The sequence below is a fragment of the Sceloporus occidentalis genome, unplaced genomic scaffold, assembly GCF_023333645.1.
Source record: "Sceloporus occidentalis isolate IW3139 unplaced genomic scaffold, rSceOcc1.0.p SCAF_1, whole genome shotgun sequence".
NCBI lineage: Eukaryota > Metazoa > Chordata > Lepidosauria > Squamata > Phrynosomatidae > Sceloporus > Sceloporus occidentalis.
In genome coordinates this window covers 122,500,299-122,524,310 of record NW_028316981.1, presented here as the reverse complement: position 1 = coordinate 122,524,310, position 24,012 = coordinate 122,500,299, and the positions used below count along the sequence as shown (strand labels likewise).

The following is a 24,012-nucleotide window of genomic DNA, read 5'->3' as shown; positions in this document are numbered from 1 at the left end:
TAATTAAAGATAACCAATATAGTCATCTAGGGACACAGCCATATTCTGGTGTGAGCATTGAGGACCCATCATTAACTAAAATACATTCCAGGACTTACTTCTTATGGTATTAATGTGGATGGTCACAGCAGGTGAATAGAAGGATTAAATATAGATACTTATCAACTAATTCTTCACAGTGGGAATTAATGTTAGACTTACAGTGAAAACAAAGCATTCTCCTGTGCCAAAGAAACTTGATGCTCCCCCATTTTTCTTCCTTTCATTCCAGTCAGAGGAGAGAAATGCCCCACACACCTGTATGAGGGAGAGACAAGAAATGATAAAAATTTCATAATGTATGGTTACTAGGGAGTTTATCACATGGGAGGAATTTCTCTTAATTTTGAATGAAAGAAAGTGGGACCAGAAAGCATTCATGTGAATTCGCTAGTTCAGTGAATTTCTGTGAATTCGAATTGCGTTCGAACTGACTTCCCATTGCCCGAAAATAGCTTGGCCCAAAATTGCGTGTGATCACCTCTCACGCAATAATGTGAAACCCCATGATTGCGTTCGGACTGACTTCTCATTGCCCGAAATTGTGTGTGGTAGTCTATCACGCAATAACATTAAACCCCATGATTGCATTCAGATTGCCATTGGATTATACTTCCAATTTCCCTTGTCTGATAAACTCCTAGGTATCAGGCAAAGCTAAGAAAATTGGGAAAATGTGTGATAACAAAAGCTTGTTTCCTTAAGCGTCTGACACATCTGACACAGTCCAATCATGATGAGTGGGGCTATGCAATGTAGTAAAATGTGCTATTATCATTTAATTAATCATTCCAACCTTTGCCTCCATTTTCCACCATCATCCTAATGCTTTTATGTTTAGTCCTGATTTTGGCAGTCAGCAGCATATGGACATCTGAGTTGCATAGGTACATAAATACATATTTTTTACCATAATCATTAATTACTACATGTTGGTATTTTCATCAGTGTGCATACTTTACACATAAAGTCGAGATTAATTTTCGGTACAGAGTGGACACAACCCTGCATATAGTGTCTGAAATTTTCAGTTATATTTTCCATGTGATGGCTCTTCAACTAGGAGGGCTGTTACATGAAAGATGGAACAAGTTCATTTTCTGCTGCTCTATCTAGAAACTAGGACCTAAACCAAACTAATGGATTCAAATTAAAAGATAGTTCTATGTTGTCATTCCCATAGGGGATGAAAACCCTCCACAGTTCTTGTGTATGATCAGACAACACTTACTTCCCCCAGGGTGGTTTTTATCAGTAATACAGTTGGTTCGTAGCCTTCACAGCAGGAATAAAACCTGTTGGAAACAAAGAGGAAACTGGAGTGAACTGTATTTGATGCAAATGACAGGAAAGGCAATCCTAAAATAGCACTGAGATGTCTGGTAGATTTGTGGAATGGACTGTGACCTATCAGCAAAATACATTCTAATTTAGTGCACTTCTACTGTACTAAGCCTGGGGCAAGGAAAGCATCAAGATGCAAACAGAAGAGTTTACCCCACATTCTCTGAAATACAGTCTTCTTATTACCCAGAATCCACTGCATGCTTTCACATTGTCTTTTTGGCCTGAGAAGATTACAGAGAGGGAACAGAGAAGCTCCCTTTTTATCTAAATCAGAAGTGAATAACTTGTAGCTCTCCAGATGATGTTAGACTGCAGCTTCCACCAGCTTTAACCAACATAGACCATGGAGAGGGAGAGGAGATTGACGAACAGTATTGGCAAGTTGCCCACATGTAATCTAATATGTAAACTGTCTGTTTGAAGTCCCCTGAATGTGCTCAAAGGAAACTCTAAGCTCCTCATGGCTTCCTTGTAATGGTGTCTGTTGCAGGGCATTGACGTATTGACAGTACAGAATATTTCTAACATGGGTGTAGATGAGTGGTAGTTTTTATTGTAATGGGTGGAGAATCTGCTCCAGGTTTTAGTCCAAACTCTAAAGGAGTTATATAAAAGATGTCAAACACCAGCCCCCAAACAGGATCAGTATCTTCGATAATTCCTTCTGAATTTAGACTAGAATTCAGAGTTGGTTCACTGCCACACTGCCATGGGAAAAGTTGACCACATTTCTTTGAAACCTCTGCAATGTCCCTTTCACAGCTCTCATAACCATGTCAACCTCAATGAGTAAGGTGGTTTTAGTTTTTCCTTATGTCTATACCTCCAGGTTCTTGTGGTCTAGTGGTTACATCAACACCTCTTATTCATATCTAGTCCAGTGGAAGACATTGGATTTTGTAGGCTCCCAGGCTCCTTGCCACACTATCCTTGAGGGATTCATGATGCATTGAATTCTCTTGACTGCTTTCATTTGGGAAATATTTTCAAGGTCAAATTATTGAATTTAATTAAGTCTTGTCTCTGGTGAAAGCAGGAGATGCAATGCAGACTCCCATTAGCAATAAAGTTCATTTTCCACCTTGGGTGACCTTGCATTGTATTGGAGCAATAGCAGCCTGTAGCAACCACTGACAACTTGTCCATGCATAACATTGGTATGTTAAACAGGCTATCAATGCAAACCCATAAAGAAGCAAAAGCAAAAACACTCCCTTAGTCTTTTCCAGTATCATTCAGGGATTTGTACAAACTGGCAAAGCAGAAGCCATAATTTTTGCTCAGTGAAGCAGGTGGCATGTGCAAAATCCTGACAAAGATCGATTCCTAGGTCTACAATCAGACAGCTTAATTGTGACTGTGAAAGTACTTGTCTGGATGGGGATGTCTCTTAAATATTAGATGCTCCTGACTATTCATAGCATTAAAGCCCTGTGGGTCTAGTTCTACTATGCATCTTCTGGGATGTTTTGGAGAGCTTTCATGCTTCTGCCATTTTCTTGACTCTGTTACAATTTGTTGTTACTGGACTTGTAGTAGCAACAGTACTCCAATGCACATAAACTTCAAGAAATCCTTTCTGTTATTTTGAAAATTAAGGAGACAAAAGGAGACACAACTATGAAGGAGACACATCCCTTTGCAACAGCAGAATGGATAGATGATAATGTAGCACCTTCTGGGTTCTTTGAAGCAATAAATGAATATTGCAAACACAATCACAATTTTAAATCCTAATAACTGTTTAAACATCAGTGCAATAAATTATATTCTAAACTGAACACATATCAACTGTCTCAAAATGTTCATGTTTCCAGTGAGGTGCTAATGCAGGACCTGACTCTGGTCCGAGACAGACGGGCGGGAAAACACCGCCCTTTTTTGCTGCATAGTGTTGCCGCAGCAACAAAACAGCAAGGCACCACTGTGCAGCAAAAAAGGAGCTGCCTAGAGCAGTTCCTTTTTGGAATGTCGTAAGAGCTGCGTTGCAGCCCTTACAACACCACTTCCTGGAAGAGATGTGTGGGTGCTCAGACACCCTCACATTATCAACACGCCCCCCATGTGGGTGGTGCCGCTCAATAATGGCACCGCCCACATGTAGTAGGGCTCTGCATCATGTGGTTGGTGCGTGGTCCCGATCCCTACTATCACCGCCAGGACACTGCTTCCTGTATGCTATATGATTCTTCTACAGATGCTGCTCAACAGTATTGTCACCCTAGATACAAACCTTAAAGCCCATATTCAAGTTAAAAGGATCTCTTTCTCATCCATGCCAAATGTGGCTCCTCTCCTATCTAGCTCTACTTCTTTTTTTTGAACTGAACTAGTAAGAACAGGGTTTCCCCACTCACCAGACTAAGCCAATTATTTGTAGAGGTTGCACTAAGATAAAATGCATAAACTCCAGAGAAGGCCATGGAATTCTCCAACTTTTCACTTGTCTGTCATTACTACTTCAGGACACACTTCTTCAGCCATTCCCATATGTGCATTTTAAAAATACAATTAGAAAAATACAACCTTTGTGATAGCCTTCAACTGAATTTTGAAGCACGTTTACACAGTTCATAGAATCACAAAGTTGGAAGAAACTGCAGGGGCCATCCAGTTCATTTTGTGTTTTCAAGATGACTGAGGGGCAAAGTAGACCAGGGGCTTGGAGCAGCCTCTGGTCGGCCCCCAATCATCCCAGGACTACAGTGACTGGACGCTGCAGTCCTGAAGCCAGCCACTGCTATGGTCCTGAACAGGCTGCCAGTGTTTGCCACTCCTTTTCTGGTTGGCTTCAGGCCACCTTAAGTGGCCTCAGAACAGCTTCCAGCTGTGTTGTAAGTGTGCATTGTCTGCACGCCATGCCCTTGAAGTGGCCAGAAGCTGCACCTTTTGGCTCATCTTAGCATTTTCTTGGCAAGACTTATTCAGAGTGAGAATTCAAACCTGGTCTCCTGGAATCCTAATTTAATACTCAGACCATAACTATACCAAGCTGGCTCTCACCATTATGTGAATTACATAAAGAATAATGTTATGCAATGCTGAATTGGTTTTTTTAAAGGAACAACTCAATTAGGAGGGGGAATGTGGTGTTCAGAATGTTGGAGATGGCTGGTGATTGCCTGAGAGTTTCAAAAACAGCATTTTAAAACTAGGAGGTGACATATGAGAAGAACAGTGGGTACTGGAGGTGCAATTTCAGTGTGGTTGTTTTAGGGTGTGGAGGGAAGAGAGAGTGCAGGGTTGGTACTGTTTACTGTTGGTTTGATGGTGAGGGAAGACTGGAATAGTTAGGGTAAGCTGTTTATATGAGAAACAGTAACCTATAAGAATGTGCTTATCTGACATTGTAAGCTTCTATATAGAATCATAGAATCATAGAGTTGGAAGAGACCACAAGGGCCATCCAGTCCAACCCCCTGCCATGCAATGTAGCTGCACCTACACTGTAGAAATAATTCACTTTGACTTTAAGTGCTGTGGCTCAATCCTATGGAATCCTGCGATTTGTAGTTTTACAAGGTCTTTAGGAGCCCTGGTGGCACAGTGATTAAATGCTGGTACTGCAGCCACTCACTCACAAACCACAAGGTTGTGAGTTCAATATCAGCCAGGGGCTCAGGGTCGATTCAGCCTTGCATCCTTTCGTAGGTCGCTAAAATGACAACCCAGCTTGTTGGGGGCAACTGGCTTAAGGAGTGCTTAAGTGCATTGATATGTGGCATAGAAATGTCCTTGCTATTGCTATTTAGCTTTCTCTGCCAAAGTGTGCCGGTGGCTCACAAAACTACAAATCCCAGGAGTCTATAGAATGGAGCCATGTCAGTTAAAGTGGTGTCATTGAACTCAAACTGAATATTTTTCCTACAGCGCAGATGAACTTGTATCTCACCATACGACTCACTCGTCAAGACCATCAGTCATGAATTTTAAAGATGAATTTTACATTTACCTACTGCCCTACGTATTGTAATATGAATACTGCGTGGAGATGTAGCTTAATATGTGTATTTTATGTGATGATTATGTTTTAACCATGTTGTCACCCGCCTCGAGCCTTGAGGAGAGGCAGTAAGAAATGAAATTATTATTATTATTATTATTATTATTATTATTATTATGGGAAAGGCAGAGGGCAGTGGAAAGGGAGGAAGACTGCAGGCCAGAAGGCTAGGCTCATTTGGAGTGACCACTGGCACGGATCTGCAGGGCCTGAGCAGAGCAGAGGGCAGAGGGTCTTGGAGGGTCTTGGAGGGTCTCATCCACAGGGTCGCCATGGATCAGGATCAACCAGAGGGCAGTTGACAACAACACCAAGAGTTTCGTTAGAGGTTTTTTGTGTTAAGAACTTTCCAAAATCCACAGATTCCAGGGCAGCTAACAGCGACATGCGGGGGGAGGGGGGGCAGATATGTCCTCACCGCAAAGGAGGACAATGAAAAGTGGAGGACATGGCCAAAACAAAAACTCAGAACACTCATCGAAAGATAAATTCATGCTCCTTAGCCATGCTCTGAATGGAAAGCGTTTTGGAATTCCTCCTCCTGGACAGAAGGTGGAAATGTTTAAGGGGACCAGGTAGGTCCTCACTGCAAAAACTGAATGTATGATATTCAAGAAATAAATGCAGAGCATGACCAAATAAAAGCCCAAAACACTCATATGTGTGTGTGTGTGTGTGTATTTATGCTCCTTAGTCCTGCTCAAAATGGAGGATATTTTGGCATTCCTCCTGGACAGAAGGCTGAAATGTAGGACATGTCCAGGAGGAGGAGGAGGAGGAGGAGGAGGAGCACTGGTCACCCTGACAACATGGCCGCCTTCAAAGCTGCAGTCAGACCATCACTCTCTCTCTCTCTCTGTGTCTCTCTTCATTTTCGTACCTCTATTGGCCACGTCGGCATCGCATTTTCATCGGGCATATTTCCAAGGAGCGGTTGTCGCATACTTAAGCCTTTTATTTCACTTCTGTTAGTAATAAAGTTCATGTTTCATACACATACCTATTCACTGGCTATGCCTGTGGTAAAGGTTTTCAGATAGAAATCTTCCTGTGGTGACTGCAATACAGTAGGTGTATGCCAACCACCGAGCAAGAAGCCAGTTCATAGCTGTAAACTTTTAAGGGGTTATTCAGATGGTGAAAATAATCCCGGTAGAATGTGGGTTGAATATTTGCTGTTTACATGCATTTCAAATGCACCTAAGTAAATTGTGAGGGAGCTACCAAAATTCCCACTTAACCCAAGATAATTCATCTCAGGGGTTTTTCTAAATTTTCCTAAAAGATTTGCATTATCAGCTGTGTGAATAACCAATGCAAACAGATGTGGAATAAACCGGGATAAAACTCAACATGCCTTGAATGCGTTTGAAATACATTCACATCATTGACTCCATATTTATTCGCAATGCTGACACATGTGAGCAACACAACACACAGAGATGCAAATAGATGCAGTTCTGATAAAAAAAATAGTGTGAACAACAAAAATGGAATGTGTGAGTGAGATTATTCACATAGTCACACTAAAAACAACATTCAATAACCCTTATGTGACAGAAGGCATATCAGTGGAACTGAGGTTCATCCTCAGGTTTGTGTCAAGAGTACCACATTGCTAAGAGGAAAAGGAAATGCCAGGAGGTATATTTGGTTGATCCAAATATACCTCCTGGCATTTCCCCCATGCACCTTTACTCCTGCAGTCAGGAGTGGGTCTACTAGTGAGGAGTGGGTGGTGTGTGACATTCTCTTTATTCTTCAGTGTGTAGCTTGGAACATGGTATGCAATGACTGCTTTGTCTTTTCCCTTCAGTTAGGCCTTTGTACTGTTCTTTGAAGCCTTTTAGAGGAGTCATATGCATAGGAAGCATAAGAACAATTCTGTACAACTGGAGTGGAAGGGTAAATGGAAAGCATAGCCACTATATCAGCTCTCCAGAGAGCCCAACTTTCATTGGCTCTTCCCTTTAAGGTTCTCAGGTCAGCAGTATCCCATTCTCTGGGATTTCAGGGCCAAAAACCATGAGTAAGGGGAGGGTGCTTGTGATGTCACATGGTGAAGACAGGCGAAATAGGGGAACAGAAACTGCTTCTGGGCCAGCTCATTGTGGAAATGGCTGTAAAAAAAGGATCCAGGTAAATCCTATCCAGGTAATATAGCAATTCAGCATCATGATGTGAATATTCCACAATGGGCCAAACTGCATGCACCCACCAACTCTTTTCCCTAGCCCACTCTCCTCCTATTTGTTATTTTTCCCCCATTTGCTGAAGTTACATAAGCACAACAGACACACCAGCATTATCTAGCTAAACCAGGGAGCCCTACTGCCCACAGGAAATGGGTGCAGATGGGTACCTAAGTTTTAAAGCCACCTCGCACATCCAATAAGCAAACATTCTCTTCCTCCAGTGCTGCTCACTCTAAAGAGTTTATCACACAGGGAAATCCCATGCAGAAATGGGGGGTTACATTGGAAAAAAACCTCCAAAAGCGGATTGGTTTTCACATGACATTGTTGTTAAACTTGTGTTAACCCAAACAGAAAGTAGAAGGAAAGTAGACAAAAGCTACTCCTTTTGAAAAATCCCCAAAGTAAAAAGGAGTGACTTTTGTCTACTTTCCGTTCAGGTTAACACCGGTTTAACAACGATGTGTGTAAAAATCAACCTGCGTTTTCAGGGATTTTCCAGCTTTTAAATCCCACTTTTGCCTGGGATTTCCCCCATGTGATAAACTCCTAATATTTGCCTCCCCATTTGGAGACCTGGAGCAGATCCCTGAGACTTCAGCTGCCACTCTGAGACCTGGCAACTCTCCCCTTACCAAAATATTACATAGGAGTGGCCATTCCTTCAGACTGCAAAAGAGGGAGAAATGGGACTGAAGGGCCATTCCATCAAGTTTCTTTGTACTACAACTATCATCAAGCAGAAATCATTCCCTGTACTATTTCCATCCTCTTGTGCATTACAAGACTTTTTACATTTAAGAACTGATACTTGAACATGCTTATTTTCCTCTTCCCTTGTCATCTCTCTTTTTCCTTTAATAACACATCATGTGGACTGTACACCTTAGATAAAAAGTACAGTATTATCTTCTTTTCTAAACTGATCTAATGAACTATCCTATGACATCCTATTTGGCTGAAAAGCAAAATATTTATGGGAGCTTATTCTTAATTTTTTAAACTCTTCTTTGAGCCTAAATATAGTCCTGACGTTTTCCTTGTTGTGGTAAAGCTCAATATTACAGGGGTCCCTAAATCATAAAAATCTCCAATTTTTTCCCTATTATCATATTTTTGAAATTTATATTGCAAAACCAAATGAACCTACCAAAGACCCTGTATCTTATTGCCCTGCACATCTTTGCATGTGCATCTGTTGAGTGATATAATTTAGAACAAGAGTGGAGCTAAAGGGCTAAAAAGGGGCAGACAGTGAACCAGTGAGATGCATAGACCTATTCCCACATGACTAGTTTATTTGGACCTGACACATCTGGTTTCCAAAATCAAGAAACCAAGACATGGTCTAGATTACTATAAAGGTGTTTTAGAGCAATATGATTCTTTGTACATCTGTATGTGTTCTGCTGTGTTTCTACATTTATTTTGGATTTAGGAGGGAACTGAATAGTTTGTATGAGTCGGATCACTCTGAGTAGGCTAGCTCTACTAAAACTGAGCTCATTGTTTTTATTCCCTTGTTAAGTATTGTAGCTCAGTTTGTTTGTTGACTTAAATTGGTACAAGCCCATTCATTTCTGGTCTTGATAAGATGTACATGGCTTGAGAATGATTCTGTAGACATCATCATCCTACCTTCGCAAGCTGTACCCATCTTCAGAAGTTGAGAATAAGAGGCTAGGTGAGAACAAAGAAAATCTTTCAGGGATCCAAGACCACACAATTCGCATTTCCTGAACACTGACAATGGTGGAGGTGAAATCGTGTGCATTCACAGTAAGGTGGAATGATTGCCTGCACAACAAAGAGAAGGAGGGAAGAATGATTAGTCTTTTACTGCAAGAACTCCATTGATCATAACTATTAGAAATAGATCAATAACTTTTTTCCCTTCTTTCTTTGAAAAAACAATTAAGCAGTAACAGCCAGATTTTGATAATTTACAGATAATGTTATATTCAAGGATGGACAAACAGTTGTCTTCCAAACATTACTGACTGCAGACATCAGGTGCTGTAGGCAATACCAGGTCCTGTAGGAAATATTCAGAGGAAAGCAATAGCAAATCGCCTCTTAATATTCCTTGTCAAAAATGTGCATAAATCAACTGGTGACTTGAAGGAACATACTTTATTTTAGTTTTACCTAATAAGGAGCAATGATGAGAATATTAAATGCTTTAAAATATCCTAACTCACATCCTCACCATTTGTCTATATGCTTACTAATTTGCACCTATTCTCCCTGATATATCTAGCTAAGCCACCACTGTCCATGCCTAAGAAAACCCTATGAAATTCATAGGGCCACCATAAGTTGACAGATGATTTGAGGGCACACACACAGGGAAGGGAAGGAAATTCAGTACAGGAGAGACAATTAAACTTGTCCCCCCCACCCCCCCAGCCAGCCTTTAGTGTTCTTAAAGAGACTCAGAATTTTTAGTTTGTATATGCACTATGTTTGGCTACTGGCAGGGAAGCGATATGTTTACTTAGCAGAAGCAGGTCTTGTTGACCTGAATGGGCTCTAAACCTTCTGCTTTTGGATCAATAGTTGAACAGGTTCAGACCAGCTATTAACAGTTCATTCTTGCCTCAGTCTAAGATTAGAGAGGAGAAAGTCAGGTAAGGACTCAAAAAGGAAGAGAAACACCCAGGCTCAAAACTGGATTATGAATTGCTGAGACCCAAAGATTTTCCTTTGTTAATTATTTGGAATGACTACATTTTACTAATAAATGCTAATTAGAATCATAGAATCGTAGAGTTGGAAGAGACCGCAAGGGCCACCCAGTCCAACCCCATTCTGCCATGCAGGAAATCACAACCAAAGCATCCCCAACAGATGGCCATCTAGCCTCTGTTTAAAGACCTCTAAGGAAGGAGACTCCACTACACTCCGAGGGAGTTTGTTCCACTGTCGACCAGCCCTTACTGTCAGGAAGTTCCTCCTCATGTTGAGGTGGAATCTCTTTTCCTGGAGCTTGCATCCATTGTTCTGCGTTCTAGTCTCTGGAGCAGCAGAAAACAAGTTAGCTCCCTCCTCAACATGACATCCCTTCAAGTATTTAAACAGGGCTAGCATATCACCTCTTAACCTTCCCTTCTCCAGGCTAAACATCCCCAGCTCCCTGAGTTGTTCCTCATAGGGCATGGTTTCCAGACCTTTCACCATTTTAGTCGCTCTCCTTTGGACACGCTCCAGTTTCTCAATGTCCTTTTTTAATTGTGGTGCCCAGAACTAGACACAATATTCCAGGTGGGGCCAGACCAAGGCAGAATTAATTATAATATTAATTACTAAAATTGAAATTTAGTTTTAAAACTTTGTGGTATTGTTGCTGTTTTGTATTTCTAGGGCCTGCATAAATTGAGGTCCCAAAGTGTATTTTACTTGGCTTGTGTGTAAATCCACTACTGGCTAGTCTGTGCGCTTGGTTGCCTGCCTATCTATCTATCTATCTATCTATCTATCTATCTATCTATCTATCTATCTATCATCTCATTTAAATGCTGCTTTTGTGTCTGAGTGGGACCCATGGTGGCTAAAATAAAATGAACTAAAATGCAATAATAAAATATTATTGCAATTCTTCACATCACATCAAAACAGGATAAAGCCATTAAAAACAACATATAAAACTTAAAAATATAGCCCCCCCCCCCCCATAAGAGCCTCCCTATAAGGAACTACACATGAAAGGCCTGCTTGAACAAAAAAGTCTTTGCCTGCTGGCAAAAAGAAGAGGGGCAGCTTGGTCTCCCATGGAAGGGAATTCCAGAAAGTAGGAGCAGCTACAGTTTGCTTGTCAGTTTTTTAGCAGATAACATGGCATGCCTAAAGGGGGAGAAAATGCAGTTCTTGTTACCTGTGTTGCACCATGGTAACTCCCTTTTCCACAAGCGCCTTCCTGTTAGCCATCTGAAGGAGCCAGATTTCTTTGCGAGAGAAAAGCCGGATCCCGAATGCCTTCTCTAGAAGCTTTTCAGCAGTCAGGTGCTCATGAATATCCCACATGAAAGCCTGCAGGCTCCCCTTGATGTCAGCCACTTCCAGCCCTTTTGAAGCCACAGAGAGCTGGTATTGCTTCAGCAGGGCCAGAGCAATTCGGTAGAGGACTTTTTGTCCCTCCAGAAGGTATACATCAAAAATACGGATGACATAATCAAATGGAAGGTCACCAAAGAGCCATACCAGCCACTCAGAATATACCTCAAAGATGTTGTCTGATGAGCTCGCTATCAGACGGTGGGCAGCTGGGCAATGTTTGTTAGCTAGGTCCCCAAAGGTCATGCATGAGGCCTCATAAGTAAGGAAAGAGTAGTCTATGTAGGAGGTGTGAGGGGCTTTGCAGTAGAGGAGCCGGCAGGTATTCTCAAAGCACTGGGCTTCATTGTGGCTGTAATGGAGCAGCAGGGCAGTCACAGCTGGAAGCAAGGGACAATAGGTGATGTCCGGGTACAGGCTGGAAATACAGATGAGTATCTTTTTCACAGCACACACCCCTTCGTCAGTGAGACAGTATTCTGGCATGATGCTTCCTGCCAGGAATTCAGGTACGGGTTCAACACTCTCACTCTGGTTTCCAAACAACTTGCTGGCAACATCCTTGTAGACTGTGGCATCAGGGGTCATGAGTCGACAAGGTAGGTCCTGGATAATGTGCTGGTAAGCTTCTGCCCGTAGAGCATGATTTCTAGCCCAACATCCTTCTCTTGCCAGTTTCTTCAGCTCTTTTGTGGACTTGCCATGGAGCTGTTCTCGAGAATCCTGCTTTTCATTCCATTTGGGAATCTTGTTGTGATTTACAAATTCACAGCAGCCTTGACAGGAGGTTGAAGCACTGTTCCACAGCTCAACCTTGGGGATTATAGATGGATTGGCTGTATATAAAACAAAGACATTGTATACAGTGCATCGTTCGAGTCTTTCTGGATCTTATTACATTACAACCACTCCCACAACTATGTAACTATGCTTTATACACTGAGTCCATGTTATCATTCTGCACTGCATCTGAACAAGCGAGTTTATATACGTGAAAGCTCATGCTAAAATAAAAACCAGTTAGTCTTAAAGGTGTTGCTACATTCTTTCTTTCCATCCCCTTCCACTCCATTTTTCTTTTTTATGTATACAGTATGATTTATTTCATCATTTGACAATTGAATTGATTCTGCCTGACAACTGTGTTTTTTTAAGTGTTAGTGTTTCTAATCATCATCTCATGATTAGCACTCTCAAATAATACTTAAAATCAAAAACAACTAAAACGCATGTGCAATATCCTTGCAAAGTTTCCCTTTGTGTAGCCTTCTGGGTCTTTGTGGATGGCTTCATTGGTGTTTATCACACGGAGCTTTTTGGAGATTTTGGAGCTCAGATCCCGGGTGACTACGGGTCCAATGCTTATAACGTGAATGTGTTATCAGATGAGATTCCTTTGTATGGGCGCTCCTTCCGTGTCACTTCCGCAGTGATTCCAAAGTGACCCCTCATTTTGGTGAAATTGAAAAAAAAGTGAATTCACAGAATTCGCTTTCAAGCTCACTTCGATTTCACTTTGAATTGGTCTGGTGTGGAAAATCACTCCGATGTCATCCCCCTTGGGCCCCCTGTGTCCTGCTCCTTCATCCCCCTCCTCCTCCTTCATGTCATTTCGTCCTCTCTGTCACCCTGCCACCCATCCCATCACCCCCTGCCTGCTCCTTCAGTCTGATCCTAGCCCTAGTGACCCCCTGAGACCTATCCCATCATCCCCTGACTGCTCCTTCAGCCTGATGAAGGATGAAAGCTAAGGAGGGGGCAGGGAAGGAGGACAGCATCCAGACACCCACTGAGCATGTGCAAGCGTCCCAATCCGCATGGTATGCACCAGTGTGGTAATATAATGTACACTTACTCCTCCGCATCTTGTGACTTGCCTTGGATTCGATTTCCCCTCGATTCAGAAGGACAACGGAAGGGCAACCAGGTGTGATAAAACATTCACATTACGACATGAATTTGCATAGCTGAACCAGGAGTCATCCCGGATCTGAGCTGCAAAAAGCCCCATGTGGTATACCTCATCCTTTATTTAAAGCCATTGTATCTCTTCTCCATTAGAAAGATAACACATTTAAGAACTTTCAGGCATGGAGAGTTTAAATCCATAAACACCATATTCAGTAGATAAATAATAGGTTTTCTCCTATTACAATAGCTGAATAGTTAGTGCTGAGGCTGAGATTGAATGGGTATGATTTGCCTGGTTCTGCAGGTAGGCAGAAATAGCAGTTGTTTGTGTCATTGGTTTGGAGCTGATAAGAGTTCAAAGCTGTTTCCTGAGCATCTCTTATAACAGCTGCAAGTTAAATTGTACTAACACTTAGCATTCAGTCAACACCTGTCAACATTATAGCATTGTTATATTGTACTGTAGAGAAGTGATGCTACAGAAATAGAAAGATCAGAGTACAACTACTGGAGTCAGTGATCTGACACTGAAAAAGAGTCTGTTTGTGGTCCATGACAGTCAAATGTAAAAATCATCTGGAAGTTGTTTCATAGTTTAAGGTTGAAGATGAAATTTCAATTTGAGAGATATTGGTCCCAAACACACTGCAGAAATAATCCAGTTTGTGACCGCTTTTAACTGCCCTGGCTCAATGATAGGATATTCTGGGAACTGTAGTTTTGTGAGACATTTAGCTTTCTCTGTCCAAGAGAGCTCTGGTGCTACAATAAACTACAGTTCCCAGGATTCCCTAGTACTGAACCAGGGCAGTTAAAGCAGTCTCAAACTGGATTATTTCTACAGTGTGTTTTGGACCATTGATGACTAAAAATAGGTTTTATTGCTACTGGGATTTGTAGTCTCCTCGTGCTCCTCCTCCTCCATTTATACTTTGTGTTTATTTATGTTCACGGGGGGGGGGGGGGGGGGGGCAGTGACAAAATAAGTGCATTGGCCCCCAGACAAGAATTCTGCCTCCCCAAATGAAATTTCCTTCAGTCCCCAATTTTTTAGACTGCAGAAAGTGAGACACTGAAAACCACCGACACCCAAAACTCTTGTATTTGCCTTGTTTGGATTACCTTGGTACCTCCCGCCCCCCCGCTCTTTTGGATGCCTAAGCTTATTTCCAAATGCTCAACTGAAAATTTAAGTTACTGCAATGCTAGAAATTTGAGGACTGAAGGAAAATTTCATGTGGGATGGAATTCTTATTAGGAGGCAATATTCTCATTGTGCTACCCCCCCATAGCTACATCCCTGCATCTTGTTTTTTCTCCAAACCTGGGACTCAAGGCAGTTTACAAATTACAGCTAATATAACACAGACTCTATTTGTATAGGCAAAATAAAACAGCCTCCCCCCGGCTTCTAGGCAGAGAGACCAGACGACGCATGACCCAAAATCCAGTTCTGGTGCAAACTGGAACAGCGATATATTGCTCGTAAAACATATTAAAATAACTTCCTGTTTGCTCTGGATCTTTCTGGAAGATCCAGAGCCCACTGTTCTGATGCTGGGCAGCTGTTTAAAACAGATCCCACTGTACCTCCCAGATTGTCCGCCACTGCCACATGTTGCTCACTCTGAGGTCAAAATGAGCCCCCCCCCCCAGCCATGTGAGTGACATTGGGTGCCTTGTTCTGATCTCAGAGTACAGCAGTGCACTCCTTCAGTGGTCGCACAAAGAGGCACAGTGGGACATGTGTACAAACAGCCACCCAGTGTTGGAAAGAAGGGTCAAGGTAATGGGAAGAGCAGGGCAACTCTGAGGCCAGGATACTCAGGGATGACCCTGGTGTATCTCAGCAACAGGACCACAGTTGTTCTTGTTAACTGCTCTCGAGTCAACTCTGACTCATGGCAACCCATGATCCAACTCTGAGTCATGGATGTGATATCTTCGAGACCCCCTATCCTCCTCTGCTGTTTGTTGTTGTTGTTAACTGCCCCTGAGTTGACCCTGACCCATGGTGAGCCTGTGGATGAGACATCTCCAAGACCCACTATCCTCCATTGTTTTGCTTATTTTTTGCAAATCCAGGCCTGTGACCTCTCTGACTGAGTCTCTTCATTTGGCATACCATCTTCCCCTCTACTTCCCTCTACCTTTCCTAGCATCATTGTCATTTCTAATGAATTGTGCCTTCTCATGATTGGCCAAAGTAAGACAGCCTCAGTTTGACAATCTTGATTTCCAAGGAGATTTCAGTTTTGCTCTGCTCTAAGACCCATTTCTTTGTCTTCCTGGCTGTTCACAATATCCTCAGCACTCTTCTCCAGCATCAAATTTAAAATAAGTTGATTTTCTTCCTATCCACTTTCTTCATTTCCAGCTTTTACATCCATACATGGTGATAGGGAATACATTGGCTTGGATGATTCTAACTTTAGTATTTGGTTATATATCTTTACTCTTTAGGATCTTGTCTAGTTCTTTCATAGATTCCTTTCCATTCCTAGTCTTCTTCTGATTTCTTGACTGCAGTCTCGATTATGATCAATGTTTGTTCCTAGGTATTTATTATTTTGATTTACTCATTGTCTAGGTTGAATTTATGTAGTTCCTCTGTGGTCGTGGTTTTTGTTTTCTTTATGTGCAGCACTAAGCTTGACTTTGCACCTTCTTCTTTGACCTTCCTTAGTAATTATTCCAAGTCTGTGATGGGTTCTGCTAATAGTATGGTGTCATCTGCATATCTTATATTATTAATATTTTATCCTTCTATATTCACTCCTCCTTCTACTGAGCCCAAGCCTGCTCTTCCTATGATATTTCTGCATACAAGTTGAACAGATAGGGTGATAGAATGCATCCTTGGCTTGACTCTTTTGCTGAATGGAAACCATTCAGTTTCTCCATATTTCTGTTCTAACAATGGCCTCTTCTCCTGAGTACAGATTTCTCATCAGGACTATCAGATGTGGTAGTGCTCCCATGACCTTAAGAGCCACCCATAGCTTTTTGTGAGCTATGCAATCATAAGCTTTGCTACATTCTATAAAGCACATGCTGATCCCCCCCCAAAAAAATCTCTTTGTACATTCCAATAGCCATCATATGTTTGCAAATGTACCACAGTATTGATGCCTAAAGTATCATCTTATGTTAATGTTGCTCTATATATGGAAATCTTTTTCTATAGAACATCCATCAGAATTTGAAAAGGTGATATACTTCAACGAATTAGAAAATTACAGCTGGGGATTTGGAGGAGAAGAGGTGATGTAAAGGATACAGAGCTGTAAACTGACAAAAGATGAAGTTGTTTGGGATGTACAGACTTATTCTATGAATTTAATGCAGGCTCTGCTGTAAGAGTGTCAGTTTGTAAATACAACAAATATTATAAGACACCATGAATCTTCCAGATGGTTTGTGCATTTAATTGTCACTTGATCTTTTTATCCCCCCCCCCCCCCCCGGCACTGAGTTATTGCAGCTGACATCCATGTTTGTATTCTGACATTTCTATTTCTGTTGTATCTTTGCAGTACAAATTAATAACATAACACTTCTATATACTGTTGGACAACAGGTGTTAAGAGAATGCTACATGTTAATACAGTTTTAACTTACAAGCTCTTGCAAAGGATTCGAGGAAAACAGATTTTGACTCTTGTCAACTCCAGACCTACAAAAGCACATGTTGATCTGTGATTTCTCCCACTCATGGAAAGAAAACTAACTTCCACAGTGCTACCCCACAACTTCTCATCTGTGGAGAGGGGGAAGAACATAAGAATATGGAAATCAGTAAACTGTGAGGAAGAAAGAGAAGAGGAAAAAAGGACAAGACCTGGAAAAGCAAGGAAGCACAGGTCTTAAGTGGTTAAACTCTTAATAGCAGTGGTTCCTATGTGCCACAAGATAAGCCATGAGGAAATTTTTGGGAAGTAAAATGTCATTCAGGCTGCAGATTGGAGAAAGTGTGAAAGAGAAGGGGTGCTGAGATAGATAAAAGGCTTGGGATCCCATGACCCAAATGCCTCCTCCATTTCCTCCTACAAAAGTAAATGGGCTAGGCAGCTGCATTTTACTTTAACACTGACAATGGAACATGAATAATGAAAAAAATGTTTTTAAAAATTGAAAGGTCAAAAAACATCTTTTTCAAATGTCAAGAAATGGTGTCAAGAAAGATTCCTGGACTGAAAAGATTCTTCACAGTTTGGGACTTATTCTGTACAAAATTTACAAAAAATTCTGTGCAGAAAGCTGTTTTCTCTGCAAATCAACTACATGCAAATTTTGTGCAGCATAAGACTTGAATTGTGAACAAGCTTAAAAAACCATACAGTTTTTGAAGGCTATTCATAATTCGGGACTGTATGGTTTTTGAAGACTTTCTTGCAGCGCAAAGAAAAATTACTCACTGCTGGCTTGACTGAGGCCCAGCCTGCAGTTCCCAGCAAGTGCCCAAACTGCCTTGGGTTAGCCTCTAAACTGGGCAATATAACTGGGACTACTCTGGGCTTTACCAGTTACAGCATCCTGAAAAGAGCAAGGAGATCCCACAGACCATCTGAAAGTGAAGGAGTTTGTCTGCTGCTCAGTGACTGCACGTCCTATCTGCTACCTCTTCCTTCACCCAGGGACTCCTTCACCACCAATGGGCCTTATCACACGAGGGGTTTTGCAGCTCAAGTCCAGAGTCACTGCGGGTCCAGCCATGCATATTCACGTTATAACGTGATGCATTATCAGACACGATTGCTTTCTATGGGGGGTTGTTCCGAGGCAGATCCAAAGTCAATTCGGAGTGACTCCTCATTTCTGTGAATTCGGTAACAAGCGAATTCACAAAAATTGTTTCCAAGCTCACTTCGATTTCACTTCAAATTGGTCTGGTGTGGAAGATCACCTTGATCTCGCCCCCAGTGACCCCCTGCGACCTGTCCCATCATCCCCTGCCTGCTCCTTCACCAGGATCTCGCCCCAGGGACTCCCTGCCACCTGTCCCATCATCCCCTGCCTGCTCCTTCACCCCAGTCTCACCCCCAGTGACCCTCTGCCACCTGTCCCATCATTCCCTTCCTGCTCCTTCACCACGATCTCGCCCCAGGGAATCCCTGCCACCTGTCCCATCATCCCCTGCCTTCTCCTTCATCCCTATCTCACCCCAGTGACCCCTGCCACCTGGCCTATCATCCCCTGCCTGCTGCTTCACCCCGATCTCACCCCCAGTGACCCCCTGTGACCTGTCCCATCATCCCTTGCCTGCTCCTTTACCCTGCTCTCACCCTCTCTGCCACCCGTCCCATCATTCCCTGCCTCCTCCTTCACCCCGATGAAGGATGACAGCGTTCAGAGCCCCACTGAGCATGCACAAGGGTGCCAATTCAAATAGTTGAATCCCTCTGGTGTAGTAATACTATGTGCACTTGCTCCGATTTGCCCAAGTAGAGACCACAATTTCATTCCTCAGGTATGATAATATATCACATTAATTGCCTTGGATCTGAAGTGATTCTGCTCCTCCCTCGCTTCGAATTGGAGCTCCTGTTTCACATGTGATGAGGCCCAATGAGAAAACTGTCTCTTGGCAAGACTGAGGCCACACCAGCAGTTCCCACCAAGTGTCCAGCTGCCTTGGGTTAGCCCCTGGGCTGAGGTCCCTAGGGAGCGATGTGAGGGTGGGGGTTTGTGTCCCTCCTGCCTCTTTGATAAACAGAGTAATGAACTGACCAGTCCTGTGGGGAGGGGAGATATACAGCCAGCGAAAGGAGAGAGGTAATGGTATTCAGGGAACAGCTACTGAAGTTTTACATGGTATTGGGAGATATAGAAATGGGAGACGGTGGCACCATACTGGGAGCACAGTTTATGATAGGGTATTAGTCACCCCAAAGCTGTCTCCCATCCCAAATAATCTGGATAGCCAAGACAGCAACCCTCCTGGGTTGAAAATGCTGCTGCTGAATGCCATCCAGGACCTCATCCTGGATGAACATGCTGACCTGGCAGGTATTACAGAGACCTCATTGGATGAGGCTGGGGCAGGGGTTAATTTCTCTCAGCTTTACCTACCAGGATTCTCTGTGCAGCAGCAAGCAAGATCTGGGGGCGGGGAGGTGGGTTTGCAGTGGTCTATGGCGATACTATCCCCCTGACCAGACGTCCTATCCCTCAGTCTGCAGGGCTTGAGTAAGTTTATTTAAAGATGGGCAGCTGAGACAGATAGGGATTCAGTTGATGTACTGTCCACCCTGCTGCACAACAGTCTCCCTGCTTAGCTAGGGTGGTCTCGGGGGTGGTGTTGGAGTCTCCATGGCTTATATTGCTGGGGGACTTCAACATCCATGCTGAGGCTACCCTGTTGGGAGTAGTTCAGGACTTCATAGACTTTCATGACAACCATGGGGCTGCCCCAAGTGGTATCTGCGCTACTCATGTTGTTGGGCACACTCTAGACCAGGCCTGCAGAACATATGGCCTGGGGGCCGCATGCGGCCTGCCAAAGAATTTCTGGTGGGCTGTGAGGATGTGGAATGATCTGAAGGCTCCTCTGCTACTTGGCCTTCTTCTGAGGAGAAGGCCAGGCAGCAGAGGAGGAGGATGGGCAAAAGCTTACCGAGCAAGGCTCCTCCACCATCTGGCTTTCTCCTGAGGATGAGGCCAGGTGGCGGTGGCAGAGGAGGAGATGGGCCAATACTTGCCCGACAAGGCTCCTCCGTTGCTTGGCTTTCTCCTAACGAGAAGGCTGGGTGGAGGATGAGGATGGGTGAACACTCACAATGCTTCGCCACTGCTCATCTTTCTCTTGAGGAAAGGGCCATACAAAGGAGAAGGAGACATGAGGATTATCAGTTTGTTGAAAGGTGAGAGACAGCCCATGTGACACACAGATTTCCATCCTTCTGCACAGAGGAATAGCTTGCTGGCATAGGAGACCTGGCTGCAGTCTGCCACCCTCACTCTGGTTGACCATAAGGCAAATCCTACAGGCATGTACCTCTAATATAGTATCACATTTACTGGTAGGCTCGAGGAGCACAATTCTACTCTAAAACAAGATTTATGTTCCCCATGCACCCTGCTTTCATATAAAAATATGTCTGCAGTTTTTTGTTTGTTTGTTTTTTTACTACTGAAGTCCACTGAAAAGCAACAGCAGGTATATGGGAGTACACATTGCCCATCCCTTCTGAAAGCACAAGTTAAAGTCTGCTCAAAGCCTCCTTCAAATTGAAAAGATAATGGTCTTGTTTAATCTGCAGTTAAATGTTAGCTCCCCCTGCAGGAAAATATACGATAATGCTGAAAATAGCTGCATAGTTGTGACTTCTTTAAACTTGTATTCTTGTGGATGAGAGGTGCTGGAGGACTTTTTAGAATGACATAAAATAGATAAATCTAGCTCAAATAAATCTAGCCCTCCCCTCACTCCTTCCAACTGTCATCTTCTGGTCTGGGAGGGAGTGAAAGAACAGGCCCAATGCCATCGGGCCCCGGCCTTGATTAAAAAAAAGAGCCCTCCCTCCAGTCCATCTGCCTTGGTCCAGGCCTCAGAGGGAGAGAAGAATGCTGGACCTGATCCCCTCCCCCCTCTCACCATTCCCTTCTCCTTTTGTGTCGTGTCTTTTTAGATTGTAAGCCTGAGGGCAGGGAAGCGTCTATTATCCCCTCTGTTGTAAGCTGCCAGGATTCCTGGTGATTGGGCGGCATATAAATAAATCCTATTATTATTATTAGTATTGTTATTAAATAGCACTATGTTCAACAGCATATGCATTTCTGCAAGTTAGGATTTGCCTAGACAGAATAGGCTAAATTTGGATATGTAGTACATACAGCAAAAAGTCCCCTGCTTATTCCGTATTTCCACAGTTCATCTGTATTCAGAAAGAGTGGCCAGGTCAACTTAAATTGCTACAGTGCAACATAGCATTCTCTGTTCAGACCTCCATGCTTGGGGTGGGGGAGAGAATCTCCCAGCCAGCATGAATGTTGTAGTTCAACCCCCCCCCCCCCCCAACTTGAGTGTGGTGTAACCAACTGAGTTACCATAAACATTTTCATTTTGAAGCATGCTGGAATCGAAACATTCTATAAATGCTTGCATGCTTCGCTGTTCTCCTGATTACCCCACACAACTCTCATACCACTGAGTGCTAACCAAGGGATTTGTGCATTTGTCACTTGATATTCTTCATTTCCCCCCAGCACTGAATTACTGCAGCTATTGCAGAAAAAACAGAGTCTTACAGCATCACAAAAGATTAACAAATGCATCATGGCACAACAAAGTCAAGGATTTTAAACAGTGAATTCAAAGGAAATTAAGAGCAGAAAATACAAATATTTATGACAACCTTATTAAAATCACCAATTTTTCTTCCTGATACTTCCATAATGTGGCACCTTCGAGATGAGCAGAGTTTGATGTGATTTATAGTCCAACACATCTGAAGGGCAATAGGTTGTGGGAGGCTGTTGTTGTGAGCATGAAGTTTAGTGGGAATTTCATGCCAAAGTTTGTCTCAATAACAAGTGAAATTCTACTCAGCAAATACCCAGATATACAAGAGGAAACAGTCAATTAAAGACTCTTCAACTTAGCAAAATTACTTTGAGGACAAGAGTTCCCATAATCCTTCCATCATTATGGCCAATAATACAACAAAAGAATACTTCTTCCAAGTTCTGTTTTTATTTTCAAATCTAGATTTAGATCAGAAAAAACATACAATATTTCCTCCCACCATTCCATTCATGCTTCACAAAATATGGTAATAAGTTCCATGCTTGTGGCAAGCATCAAATATGAGTGATGCTGAAACACTAATTACATGATGCCTCTTCATTAGAATTCAGTAGTGAATAGACGTGGCATGACCCAGTACATTATGCTTGTTATATGGATCTCAGTTCATTTGTGCAACCAGTCACATCTTCCACATAAATGCTCCCTTCTAGCACCCATACACCCCTTTCATCTATTTTACACCACTTGTGCTTTGGCATTTCTACACAGCCTTTTCTTAAACTATAAAACTATTCGCTCATTCATTCAATAGCCCTGCAAGTTAAGTTACGTTTCTTGCTTTCTGAATGGTATTGGTTCACATGTTTTACATATACCCATAAATACAGTGTGTGTGTGTGTGTGTGTGTGTGTGTGAGAGAGAGAGAGAGAGAGAGAGAGAGAGAGAGAGAGAGAGAGAGAGAGAGAAGTGTTATAAATATACAGATGTGTAAAACCTGTATTAATCTGCCAAATGTATTTGGAAACCCAAGTATTCCTAGTGCCAGAAAGCTAGCATCATTTTTTGAAGCTTCACATGGACTTTTGTCATTTTGTGGAGGGACTCTGGGGTTACTCATTTTAAAGCAGAAGGCAGTTCCTCAACATTTATTACATACCTGTTGCCATCCTAGCCCAGAGAAGAAGAGAGAAATGGGGCTTCCTCCAGCAAAACACAAAACTCTGCTATGCACAATATCTAATACTGTATACTGTTCAGATTAACTGCTTTCTAAGAGGGTAGAATAAATCCAACCCAGTGAGTAGCTGGTCACCCATACTGCTCAAGCCATCGTCTGACAAATAAGAACAGTCTGGTAAAACCTATCCTGTGCATGCTTACTTGGGAGTAAGTGACACCAAACACATGGAGGGGCACTTCTAAGTAAGCATTTTTACTTGTACAAAACCTTATATTTATGGATGTTTTGGTGACAGTGGATTGGAAAATTCATCAGACATCTCCCTGTAATTACCTGCAAGTAGCCTAAATGCTCTAAAGGCACCAAATCCTTGGAAGCTAAACAGGGTCAAAACTGAACAGGGTCAGAACTGGCAAAACCACTTCTGGATATTCCTTACCTAAGAAAACCCTATGAAATTCATGAGGTCAACAGACCACTTGAAGGCACTTGCAAACATGCAAAATTAGTAATAGCCTGCCTGCCGATGCCAAAGGATTCCCACCTTATAAACAGTTCCAGGGGCATTGGAGTGCTCTCATGTGCTCTTTTGTGATCTGAAAAGCTTAATTAGCAATTGGACCTGTGGCTGTTCACCTACAAGATACAAGTCTTACCTCGGGAACATTTCAAGTTGCTTTCCTGTACCTCATCCATGATGGGATTTGTTCTTTCACTTGCTCCTGCTTTCTCCAAAGAGAAACCAGCCGTGGGGGCCCCAGCTGGGCTGGTATAACTCAGCCCAATCTGAAGCATCTTGTTCTTGCTTGAGTGACCTGTCTCAAGTTCTGCCCCCTTTCCTAATTTATTGGGCTGAAGAGGAGAGGAGGCCTCCTTTGCAGATAGCCCCTCCCTGAAGGAGATAACCTATTTGGTGTAAACATTAGTAAAAAAGAAAAAAACCCTTCTCCCTACCAATCCGCTCACCCATGCCGACTGCACCTCTCTGACAAGCTGGATGTAAATAAGTAAGATATTGATCAAAATATCAAC

At 42.7% G+C, this 24,012-nt stretch overlaps 1 protein-coding gene across 1 annotated transcript in view; it reads right to left on the bottom strand.

The window, feature by feature from the left end:
- The window catches only part of LOC149322069 (TBC1 domain family member 24-like), a 28,268-nt gene extending 4,493 nt beyond the window's left edge, over positions 1-23,775 (bottom strand). Inside the window, exons 1-6 of the mRNA XM_089522864.1 lie at positions 23,637-23,775; positions 20,165-20,293; positions 11,459-12,473; positions 9,223-9,381; positions 1,271-1,334; positions 202-297 (exon numbers count right to left, since the gene is read on the bottom strand). Of these exons, the coding sequence (XP_089378990.1) occupies positions 202-297; positions 1,271-1,334; positions 9,223-9,381; positions 11,459-12,473; positions 20,165-20,293; positions 23,637-23,775 (1,602 nt within the window). The remainder of the gene's footprint in view (positions 1-201; positions 298-1,270; positions 1,335-9,222; positions 9,382-11,458; positions 12,474-20,164; positions 20,294-23,636) is intronic.
- Positions 23,776-24,012: the final 237 nt, after the last annotated feature.